This window comes from Mytilus trossulus, chromosome 6 (genome assembly GCF_036588685.1).
Source record: "Mytilus trossulus isolate FHL-02 chromosome 6, PNRI_Mtr1.1.1.hap1, whole genome shotgun sequence".
NCBI classification, from domain to species: domain Eukaryota; kingdom Metazoa; phylum Mollusca; class Bivalvia; order Mytilida; family Mytilidae; genus Mytilus; species Mytilus trossulus.
In genome coordinates, this window is record NC_086378.1 from 80,468,475 (window position 1) to 80,481,162 (window position 12,688).

The 12,688-nt window shown below is 32.4% G+C and overlaps 2 protein-coding genes across 3 annotated transcripts in view; one reads left to right on the forward strand and one right to left on the reverse strand.

Moving 5' to 3' along the window:
- LOC134721973 (hydrocephalus-inducing protein homolog) overlaps nt 1-5,219 on the forward strand; it is a 64,965-nt gene extending 59,746 nt beyond the window's left edge. For both annotated transcript variants that reach the window (XM_063585352.1, XM_063585353.1), the window contains 5 exons: nt 4-167; nt 1,408-1,549; nt 2,073-2,300; nt 4,065-4,292; nt 4,694-5,219. In XM_063585352.1, coding sequence (XP_063441422.1) covers nt 4-167; nt 1,408-1,549; nt 2,073-2,300; nt 4,065-4,292; nt 4,694-5,182 — 1,251 coding nt within the window. In that variant the 3' untranslated portion in view covers nt 5,183-5,219. The remainder of the gene's footprint in view (nt 1-3; nt 168-1,407; nt 1,550-2,072; nt 2,301-4,064; nt 4,293-4,693) is intronic.
- A 3,202-nt stretch (nt 5,220-8,421) lies between these two features.
- LOC134721976 (uncharacterized protein KIAA1143 homolog) lies at nt 8,422-11,610 on the reverse strand. The gene is made up of 3 exons (XM_063585356.1): nt 11,447-11,610; nt 9,987-10,131; nt 8,422-9,173 (listed from the first exon to the last, which is right to left on the reverse strand). The coding sequence occupies exons 1-3, from the start codon at nt 11,549-11,551 to the stop codon at nt 8,977-8,979; spliced, it is 447 nt and encodes a 148-aa protein (XP_063441426.1). The 5' UTR covers nt 11,552-11,610; the 3' UTR covers nt 8,422-8,976.
- Nucleotides 11,611-12,688: the final 1,078 nt, after the last annotated feature.

Below are 12,688 nucleotides of genomic sequence, written 5' to 3' on the forward strand. Positions count from 1 at the left end.
CAGGGATCCATATTCTTCCCAACACCTGATGGAAGTGGTTTATTCTGGACCTTAACTGGTACCGCTGAAGCACCAAAACCAATCATACATAAACCAGTAGAGGTTCCTTGTAAAGTCTGGTACACAGAACTACTGCCAGTCAACAACTGGCTCAAACAACCACAGAGGTAACTTATACCACATAAAATATATACAACACTTCTTCCAGTTAATAACTGGCTCAAACAACCTCAGAGGTAACTTATACCATATAAAATATATACAACACTTCTTCCAGTTAATAACTGGCTCAAACAACCACAGAGGTAACTTATACCATATTTAAAATATATACAACACTACTTCCAGTCAACAACTGGCTCAAACAACCACAGAGGTAACTTATACCATATTTAAAATATATACAACACTACTTCCAGTCAACAACTGGCTCAAACAACCACAGAGGTAACTTATACCATATTTAAAATATATACAACACTACTTCCAGTTAATAACTGGCTCAAACAACCACAGAGGTAACTTATACCACATAAAATATATACAACACTACTTCCAGTCAACAACTGGCTCAAACAACCTCAGAGGTAACTTATACCACATAAAATATATACAACACTTCTTCCAGTTAATAACTGGCTCAAACAACCACAGAGGTAACTTATACCACATAAAATATATACAACACTACTTCCAGTCAACAACTGGCTCAAACAACCACAGAGTCAACTTATACCACATAAAATATATACAACACTTCTTCCAGTTAATAACTGGCTCAAACAACCACAGAGGTAATTTTTACCACATAAAATATATACAACACTACTTCCAGTCAACAACTGGCTCAAACAACCTCAGAGGTAACTTATACCACATAAAATATATACAACACTTCTTCCAGTTAATAACTGGCTCAAACAACCACAGAGGTAACTTATACCACATAAAATATATACAACACTACTTCCAGTCAACAACTGGCTCAAACAACCACAGAGGTAACTTATACCACATAAAATATATACAACACTTCTTCCAGTTAATAACTGGCTCAAACAACCACAGAGGTAATTTTTACCACATAAAATATATACAACAAAACTTTTGAATGACCAAGAATTTAAATAACTTACACAATTTAAGTGTAAAAAATGCAGTATAATTAGTTTTTTAAATGACTTAAACTATTACCAGTACATGTATTAGAATTATCACACAGCTAATTTGAAGGGTTAAAACAACACAAGCAAATAGAGTATTTAAATAGATTATTATTTAATAACTTACTTAGTAAACAGTGTACACATACACAAATCATGATTTATTTTAAATCCACTAACCGTCCTCTTTGTCAGTGTACCTTTATATCTTCATTGATTTTCTCACAAATACCTCCATTTTCAGATTTAAAGTGACACGAGAGGATATGAAGAAAGATGCCTCCACATCTATTGAACACATGCATTATTTGGATGTACCAGCTAGTGGATCCAAAGATTTTAAATTGGCAATGTACTTCTATAAGGAAGGGGCAACACAAATGAAGGTATGTATTGTTTCTCTGGTACTGTGTTAGGACATTTTCAATACATTCTATAAATAGGGAAGGAATTAAAAAAATCTTTTTAGAAATATTTATAGAAAGAGACATTGGTTGTGTGTCAATGAGACAGTAACCCAATAACACAAAAAATCAAAAGACATTTAGAGGTTGACATACACTCATTAACAATAGACAAAAAAATACTTCACTGATATTTTAAATAGAAAAAAAAATGTCAATTTTTTTATGTTTTTGTTATCAAGTTATTTGATAAAAGCTTGGATAGTTGATACTGATCAAGCACATTTCTAATTATTTAGAAAGATGAAATTTTACTATATCCAAAATTGTAAAAATAAATGGTCAAATTGTTCATTCAGATGTATATAATAAACATACCATAAAATACTGATGTAAAATCAACCATGGTGAAAAAAATTAAAAATGAATGTAAAATGTACATGCATATATAAGATATAATGTTAAAGATTTGAATAAAAATCAATTATATTTTGTGTATCTGTAGATCACCTTTACCAACGAGAAGTCTGGAGAGTATGTTGTCTATGATGTGTCCTTCAAAGCAATCAAACCTAACATCATGGGTACTATAGATCTCAGTACACCCGTCAGGAAGACATTGGAACATAAAATTACCCTGGAAAACCCTCTGGATACCCCAGTTACCTTCAGTGTCACCTGTCCATCAGAAATACAGATACCAAGCCAGTTTGTAGTACAGAAAGGATCTAAGGTTAGTTAATATGTTTCAAAAGTGAAAAAATAATGTTTTAATTTGTATTTTAACCGGATTTTTGTGATTTGGGGATGCTCGGCGGGCGGATGGCAATCAAATGTTGTCCTTGCATTAACTCATGAACCGTTCAACCAAAGCTTTTAAAATTTTAATATGTTGTTACTTACAACTAAATGAAGGTCAAGTACAATAATGGCGATTTTGACCTTTACTGTTCAGGAGTTATGGTTCTTGAAAGATTGAAAAATGGCGTTTCCAGTCGTGTCCGTGCATTTACGCATGAACTGTCCTACCAAAGCTTCCCAAATTTTAATATGTTGTTACTGGTGACAAAATGGAGGTCAAGTTCAATAATGACAATTTTGACTTTTACTGTTCAGGAGTTATAGTTCTTGAAAGATTGAAAAATGATGTTTCCAGTCGTGTCCGTGCATTTTCTCATGAACCATTCAACCAAAGCTTTTCAAATTCTAATATGTTGTTACCGATGACAAAATAGAGGTCAAGTTCAATAATGATGACTTGGACTTTTACCGTTTAGGAGTTATGGTTCTTGAAAGATTGTAAAATGGTGTTTCCAGTCGGGTCCGTGCATTTACGCATGAACTGTTCTACCAAAGCTTTTAAAATTTTAATATGTTGTAACTGATGACTAAATGGAGGTCAAGTTCAATAATGACCATTTTGACTTTTACCGTTCAGGAGTTATGGTTCTTGAAAGATCGTAAAATGGTGTTTCCATTCACGTTGTTGCATTTACTCACGAACCATTCAATCTAAGCTTTTCAAATTTTAATATGTTGATACTGATGACAAAATAGAGGTCAAATTTGATATTGACAATTTTCACTTTCAACAATCATCAATAATGGTTCTTGTGATATTGCCATGACACAAATAAATGCTAATAAATCCGGTTTGCTGTCGTTGTGACAGCCTCTTGTTAAAGCTGTTCTGCCAAATTTCTAAAGAAAAATAATTTAAATGGTTTTATCTGTTGATTCTCTTGTTTTTACTATTCTATTCTAAGTACGGTGCGGTCCGGTGTATCCGCGCACCTAAGACTTATGACTTCACTTCATTCAACTGATAAAACCACTAATTGGATAATTTTGTGTGAACACATTCATAACATACTTTTATTTCATAAAATCTTCTGTTTGTATGGTTTCATCCTTTAGATTTTGTGTAATGTGTGTCCAAAATTAGGAAAACCCCTATTCTGAGAGTTCCTCCAATGTCCGGTGATTTCGCGCATGCCTTCCAAAAATAGCTTATTTGAAATAAAGGAAAGATTTTATACTACGAAATATAGCTGAGTTTGTACAAAACACACTTCCAAGGATGTAGAGCAAAACATATTTCAATCTGATATTAATTTGACTTAAATAAAACAAAAATAATCCGGTGATGTATTTTTTTTTAATGGAAATTGGCCAAATATGGTAAATCACGGGATTGCAGTTATTAATTAATTCTTGAACTTATCAATTTTATTCTTTTTTATCCCTTCGGAAGGCTAAAACAATAACAAGAACGATTTTGTATGTGTTACTGTGTTGATATGACAAAATCAGCTAATGCGCGATATCACGGGCCGCGCGGACACCGGGGACTCCACTGTACTGTTGAAAAGTTCTTTGTAGGTTCCAGGTCAAAAGATAACATATATTATGTCTGCTAGAAAATTGTTATATATCGCTACTAAACTGAAAAAAAAATCTTAAATGATATTAAAATATCTTGCATCTTCTATTTCAGCATGTCTGCACATTCAGTTATCTCCCCTTAAAGGTTGGAGAAACTTCTGGTAAAATAGAGTTTACCAGCAATGACCTTGGAACTTACACCTATGAGGTTAATCTTAAGGCCACGCCAGCTGGTCCAGAGAAAGCCTTGTATTTCCACTGCTGTCTGGGAAATAACCAGGTTTCCATGGCAAAGTTCCTTAACTTCTCAAAACAAACAAAACCAGATTACACCTGCAAGGTATGTAGAGTAGAAAGTTTATCACATGAGACCATTTCATGACAATCGTGGAAATTAAAAAGAAAAAGAAAATGAGATTGCTGTTTCCTTACAATGAACAAAGATTGATTGTAACCACCTTTTTGAAAAACAATGTTTGAAAAATAATGTTTGAAAAATAATGTTTGAAAAATAATGTTTGAAAAATAATGTTTGAAAAACATTTATGATTCTGTCTAAATGTTAAAAATGTACAGATCGTTTTAAAAAGTCTATACATGTCTTGTTAATATAGAACAGAAAAAAATAGATACAGACATATTTTTTACATGCAGGTATCTTTTATATTATATCATTTTAAGTTTGTATATTATAACATTCAAGTAACAAGTTTTAGCTTAATTCTTTCTCCACTGTTTCAGGTTGATAATCATCACAACTTCCATGTGGATAAAACTGTTGCTGCTGTTCCTGGATCAGTGGGTGGAACTGACGTTTCCGTGGATGTAACCTTTGAACCTTCACAGTTAGGAGAACATAAAGGAATACTAACAATCAGTTCCCCAACAAGTGGAGAATATATCTTCCCACTGTATGGAACATGTGTAGCTGCTAAACCACAAGGACCATTTATTATCAAATCTGGGCAGACAACCAATATTCCATTTAGAAATGTTTTCCATGGACAAACCTCTTTCACTTATCAAGTTGATAATGAGTTGTTTTACGTAACAAAACAAAGTGACACTGTTCGTGGACCAAGAGATCAGAGAATTGGAGTAGGTTTCCATGGCAATGATAGTGGATCAAAGGCTCAGGTCATGGGAAAACTAATTGTAACCTGTCTTAAGTCAGCCGGAGGCACATCTAATGCCCAATGGGTGTTTTACCTAAAAGGTGTCACACCATAAAGTGCTAACAATGATTTCAGCTAAACAATTTTCCAAAGACTGTGATATTTTTGAAATTTGATTTTTTATGTTTTTATACTGATTGTTATTTCTTATTTATATTGAGAGTTAATACCACAGGTTAAATCTCTAACATTCCGTCTAATTTTACATTCTAGTTCTTACATTAATGATTAATTTTACTTAAAAATTCCGTCCTTAAAAATTGATGTAATTGCATTTTATTTATTTATTGAATTATATCACATGATCTTTTTCTCACTCTTATTTTTATGTTGAGTTTATGTGATACTGTCTATATTTATAACATTGAAAAGATATCTGATTTATTTATTGAAATGAAGATTTATTATATATATATTTCATGGTTAATAAATCATAGAAATATGATAACCGTTTCTTTATTTATCTCCTTCCCAAATTAATTGGTAGAAAACATGAAAACCTAACAATCGATCCATCCACCCAAAATAGTGCTTATAGTACCTGAGAATTAGATCAAAACACAAAAATCTTAACATTGACCAATGTACCATGAAAATGAGGTCAAGGTCATATGAAAAATACCAGGAAAACATATACATCTTGCATTCATTTCACAAAATATAGTTGACCTATTGATTATAGCATCTGATAAACTGACACATCCATGTAACTTAACACAGACCAATATGAAACTACCAGACATACATGTACACCATACCACTTTCCATAAACCAAAAACAATGGCAAATTACTTACACTGAGTTCATAATTATTCGCTGGATACCAATTTTTGTGGGTTTTGTATCTACAGGTGAACCTCGAAATTCAAATGTTCATGGAACAACAAATTCTTTATAGGCTTTGTATGCTGAGATTGTCAAAACCAAAAAATCAAATACCCTAGAAAAAGAAAGTTTCCCTCAATCCATGAAAATAAATTTATCCATAGTAGTATCTAAGAAATAGACCATACCACAAAATATCAACATAGTGCCACCACATAACATGATACTAAATCCTGATTACTGATCCATAAAAAAAAGGTTGAGGTAAGGTGATTGCTGTCGGAAAGACATATAGACCTTGCAAGGATCACATTTATCAAATATAGTTATTTTATTACTTCTAATATGGGAAGTATTTCACTTGCCAAAAACCTTTTCAAGAACTCAATGAACCATGAAATTGACAAAAAAAATTATGTGCCTGTTCCCCCTAGTCAGAAGCCTGTAATTCAATGGTTGTCATTTCATGCCTGTCATATTTGTTGTTTGTAAATTGTTTTGTTGTAAATCAGGCCATTAGTTCATTCAATTGAATGGTTTCATATTTACCAGTCTGGGCCTTTCACAACCAACTATACAGTGTTGGTTTTTTTTCTCATTGTTGCAGGCCATATGGTTGCCTATAATTGCTTACATCCACTTCATTTGAACTTTGGTGGATAGTTGTCTCAAAGGCAATCATCACTTCTCCTTTCTATATTGAATAAGCTAGCAGTTACTGTTGGTACACTTAGATCAATACTTTGTATCTTTTGTTTCTCTTAGCTGATTATTGTGCTTCGTGTAGATCTTACTAGTCAACCCATTTATGATTATTTACAGTATGTTCTTTTTGTCGAGCCTTCGACTTTTGTCGAAAAAGCGAGACTAAGCGATCCTACATTCCGTCGGCGGTGGCGGCGGCGTCCACAAATATTCACTCTGTGGTTAAAGTTTTTGAAATTTTAATAACTTTCTTATACAATACTGCATTTCTACCAAACTTGGACAGAAGCTTGTTTATGATCATAAGATAGTATCCAGCAGTAAATTTTGTAAAAATAAAATTCCATTTTTTCTGTATTTTACAGTTAAATGGACTTAGTTTTTCTGCTGGGAAACATTACATTCACTCTGTGGTTAAAGTTTTTGAAATTTTAATAACTTTCTTAAACTATCCTGGGTTTGTACCAAACTTGGACAGAAGCGTGTTTATGATCACAAGATAGTATCCAGAATTAAATTTTGTAAAAAATAAAATTCCATTTTTTCTGTATTTTACAGTTAAATGGACTTAGTTTTTCTGCTGGGAAACATTACATTCACTCTGTGGTTAAAGTTTTTAAAATTTTAATACCTTTCTTAAACTATCCTGGGTTTGTACCAAACTTGGACAAAAGCTTATTTATGATCATAAGATAGTATCAAGAAGTAAATTTGGTAAAAAAATAACTCCATTTTTTTCTGTATTTTACTTTTAAATGGACTTAGATTTTCTTCCAGTTAACATTACATACAGTCTGCAGTTAAAGTTTTCAAAACATTCATAAGATTCATTAACTATCCTAGATTTTTACCAAACTTGGACAGAAGCTTCTTACAATCAAAAGATAGCATCAAGAGGAATATTTTTATTGATTTTTTCCTCATTTTGTTGCCTGTGATTTACAGCAAAAGTAGGCGAGACACTGGGTTCCGCGAAACCCTTACAAATTTTTTTGTGCTATTACACCAATGTTCCAGTTAGGGAAGATTTCAACACTCACAAAATTATTTAACCCTACCACATTCTGTATAACATGTATAAGCCTGTCTTAAGTCAGGAGGCTGTTGTTTAGTTATTGTCATAAGTTGTTGTCTATCATATCTGTTTTTTTCTTTATTGTGTGGTGATTAAATTGGTATTTGTATTTTTCCTTTAAATTGTTTCACCGAACCATGAAAATGAGGTCTAGGACAATAAACATATCCCAGGTGGAAACTTTGTAACATAAGGTATCTGCATATCCTACAAGGTAAGAAGCATTCACTTCTTTTGCATCTAAAATATAATGCTCTATATGAATAGTTTACAATATTGCTGTGCTACTGTATTCCCTATGATCTTGCATTCTGCAACTTTTGAGGCACACAAGACAATCAGTCAAACAGTCAAATTCCTCTTACTTCAATCATAAATGGTTGAATCGAATAATATTATAAAATGGAAAAAATAATATCAAAAACATGTAAGGTGGTTAAAATAGATGAAAGAGCTTTCAAATAAGTCATGAAATGATTTCTTACTTGTCTTTTTAGCCAATATATATGGTATACTGTAGCTGGTATAGATGCCATGTTAATGAAAGTTTTACAAGATTGGACACAACGACATGCCCCTTTTTAATTGCTTGAAAATGATCCGTTGTTTTACAAGTAACTGTATATCCTGCAGGTCAATCTTTTTGAAAAACCATACATGTATGATGAATTTAAAACAAAACAAATGCATTATAAAAGACATTAATATTACAAAATATACATACAAAATTGTAAGTTGTAGTACTCTTACAACAAAATTTTCAAAAAATAATCATAATGATTTAACAAGTATAATATGAAGGAATGACACTGGTTTTTTTTACAAATTTAAACATAATTACATGTATAAAAAAAACAGAAGAAGATGAGGTATGGTTGCCAATGCGACAAGTATCCACCAGAATTCAAATGAAGTGCATTTAATAGACAACCATACATTTTTCAAGAATAAACTAAACCTGTTCATTAGATGTGCTACATCAATTGTCCATTTTATTGTTTTCTCAGTTCACGTTAGTACAATAGGTTACAAGTAATAGACTTACAATATTACTTGATATATCTGTAATCATTATAAACATTTTCTAGTTTTCACTTTATTAAACAGATTTCCAATCTCTCATTTCTCCTCACAGTAGACAAGTCCTAACAATATTCGCAACCAATTTCCAAAAAGTTTACTTCATCTTACGTATTTTAAAAATATTTCACATCAATTACACATAAATATAGTAACAAATTATATTAAGTGTCATCTTCATCTTCTTCATCTCCAAACGACAATAATTTTTTGTCCTTCACTTTTTTAGAGTTTGATTGTAAAGCTTTGATTGAGTCTTTCTTCTTTTTGGCGGCTGAGCTTGTATTTAGATCTGATGTTGATTCACTTGATCTTTTCTCTGGCTTTTTAAAAGTGATTTTACCATCTGCAATTGCTTCATCTGAAAATGGCAATAAGATAAGGTGATCTTGTTGTAAAGGTTCCATGGAAAATAGATGTGTGAATGCCCATCAGCATGTAGGTTTATTGTAAAAAGGTCAGCAGAAATTTTGCCAAAACATTATCAACTTCAATGAAACACAAACATGCTCTCAATGTCATCATGTCATCATTTTACATTCATGCAGCAAAATTCAGCTTCCTGTTAGGTTTAACACAAAAAGTCCCCACACTGTTTTATTCTAGAAGGACAGAATGATGGCAATGCATGAGTAACACAATACATGTATTACCTGGCTTATACATATAACCCTATCATGGGGAATAAAAATGTGCTTATAGAAATATTCCAGACAATAATGATTTGTTCCGTTTTTGATGTTTTTGTATTATTCCACAATTATTTTCTATGTTTTGTTAAAGTAACTACAAAAATTTACAGTTTCATCTTTGCAATGTATTGCAACAGTAAAACAATAATATTAACCAATAGTGTCAATTGTACAGGTAGATGTACAAATGTATATCAATATGGTAACCACAATCTTCAATGATTCTTTAGCTTTTTCAGCTTGGTTGCTGCTATATCATTATTAAAATACCAATGACAGTTATTATTGACTAAGTAATTAAAAATCACTGTTAAAAAGGACCATAAATCAATCATGATGTTTAGACCTTTATCAAAAGAAACAGACTGCTTTTCACAATATGGCATTTTAAGCCTGACACTACGATAAGCAATCTTCAATCAAAGAATCAATGCTTATTCAGTGCTTTATAAGATTTTGTTTTTATTTACTGGTTAACTTACCATCAGCTTTGCTGTCTAGAACTTTCTGTTCAGTGTTTGCTTCATCAGCAGTGAGATCTCCCTTCTTTAGAACAACAACCATTGGTTTCTCATCATCCTTCTCTGGTGAGTCATCATCTTCATCAAAATCTGGCATTTTTGCTCTCTGAAATTTATAAATAAACCAAAATGTTATGTCTTCCTATATATAATTTTTTTAAGTGATATTAGATTTGTGTGATTAAGCAGTTTACGAGAAATGAGGGCATAAATGCATGCACACACAGATATGGAAGGTTGAGGTACTCACAAATATTGTACAGGGAATACTTATATGTACAAATAGACTGGAAGAACTCACATTCATAATGTCAAACTATACACATGTACCGTAGTTAAAATTTTGAAAAATACTTTTCAAGACTAACTTAAGTTAAATAAAATCAACATCATGTCTCTTTTTAAAACCTGTCTTCAACTGCATCATGATAGTTTTGAATGATATAAATGTCACATGATTTTTTTGTTTTCTTTATTATCAAATATAACAGTAAAAATATCAATGGATCAGCTTTTGACAATTTATTCTAATCTCCAAATGCATGTACATAAAAAGGACATGAAACAACTTGTACACTGATTTCCCGAAAATCTCAAAAACTCAATTTGATTTCTGAAACAAAAAGATACATGTATTACCTAAAAAACTCTAACTTTACTAAAATGGTGTAATACTGCTTTTATTGACAAAGAAGACTACAAGTTTTGTCAATTAAACGTACAATTTAACTTTCAGAATTCAAGTTTTGTGCAGTTTTCAGATGAAACCACACTTGTCAACAAGTACAACTGTATTTACATCAAATGCTTTGTACGTTGCTCCATAGCTACATATACATGTAGGTCATGTACATGCATCTTATGTGCCTAATAAAAGGTTATAATAAATAGTGAGTCATGCATACTTATTTTTAAATATAAGGTCTTTTTTACTTTATGCAATTTTCTAAGATCTTTAGTTACTGATACTATGTGATACTATGCTACATGGTTTTAGACCCCAATAAATGGCCAACCACGGGGGGGGGGGGGGGGGGGGGGGGGGGGGGGGGGGGGGTCTCAACATGGGATTTTGGGTACAGGTGTGCAGCTGGAATTTTAAAAACACCCCCATTCATATATTGAATAATTGTGAAATCCCTACCTATACATATATTTCACATCGAAATCATAACCCATTCATATATTTATCTGCTCAAATAGTACCTATATGCATATACAATCTTATTATACATCAAAATTGCACCCCATTGATATATTTGACGGATCAAAAAAGGGACCCATTCCAGCGGCACATATGTATATACCTTTATATAGGAAGAGACCCCCCCCCCCCCCCCCCCCCCCCCCGTGTGGCCAACATCTCAGGTTGAAATGGAAAGCATAGTATTATAAAAAAAAAAAACTGTTTAGGCCTTAACCTTTGCATTGACGTCTACATCTTCTTTGTATCCTACGTTCTCTTTAAATTTTTGTATAAAAGCTGGTTCATTTTTCACATAGGAAATTGCATTTTTCTTTGACATCGTTTTTGTTTTTCTCAGGGCCTTTAATGGAGGGGAAGCGTAATGTTACTAATGATGGTGTATGTACCGAGGATCTTCCTCCGTTTTATTTGGAGCACAACTGACACAAAATTCTAAAATTAATATTTTGAATGACTTACCCACTTCTATAATGATTATAGAAGGTGTCATTATAGATATGACTAAGGTTGAGTCGGTTCGCGTATGGTAAGAGAGTCACTCCTTTAATTTTATACAACTGATGTTTTATAGAATGCTTGGACTTCTGATGATGTTATTCAGATCATGCAAATTCAAGTTCAAGTTCAAGTTCAAAGTTTTATTTAGAGTCGATATTCAATAATCTACATAACCGTGACAAGCTTTAGTGAGCTTTTCAAGTCGACTTAATAACAAAATACAATACACACACACACACACACACACACACAATACAATACACACATACAAAAGTCATGAAAACAACAAAATTTTAAACATATAATGCATAGTAAGATACCATAATGACATACATAAGTTAAAAACATATAGTACACTTAAAAACATAGCACAAGTTAATAATATGTTATGCAAATCTATCTTGATCTGGTAGATTGGAAATAATACCAAATCTCCTTATTTTATATTAGTTGAACTTTCAAGCATGTAGGCGGATTCAGGGGGCCGTGAGGGGCGCCTTTCCCTTTTCGTGGAAAAAAATTGGTTGATTAATTATATAGGGAATCACAGAACTGAGCATGGATTGAGCCCCCTTTTTACGACCAGTCAGCGCCCCTCCCCAACGGTGAACCCCCACCCCAAACCGCTTTATGAGAGTTCTGGATACGCCACTGCAAAGGATACAATTTACCAAAATATATTTGTATTGCTGTTCGGTTTATAGGGTTAAGTATTGATTAAATCAATGAATGTTTGTTCGATCAATTCTTTTGTAAAAAAATATGTTTCAAAAATTATATAGAAATGAAATTAGCTTGCACTTTGATGTTCCTTCTACCTTTTGTTGTTTTTGTTCCACCATTGGGCATTTAATTTAGGGTCAACCCTATGATGACAAGAAGCCTCTATGTGCTTATATAATCATAGACTATACATTTGGAACTTTTAGAATGAAAACTAGACGGTGTACACCATGTC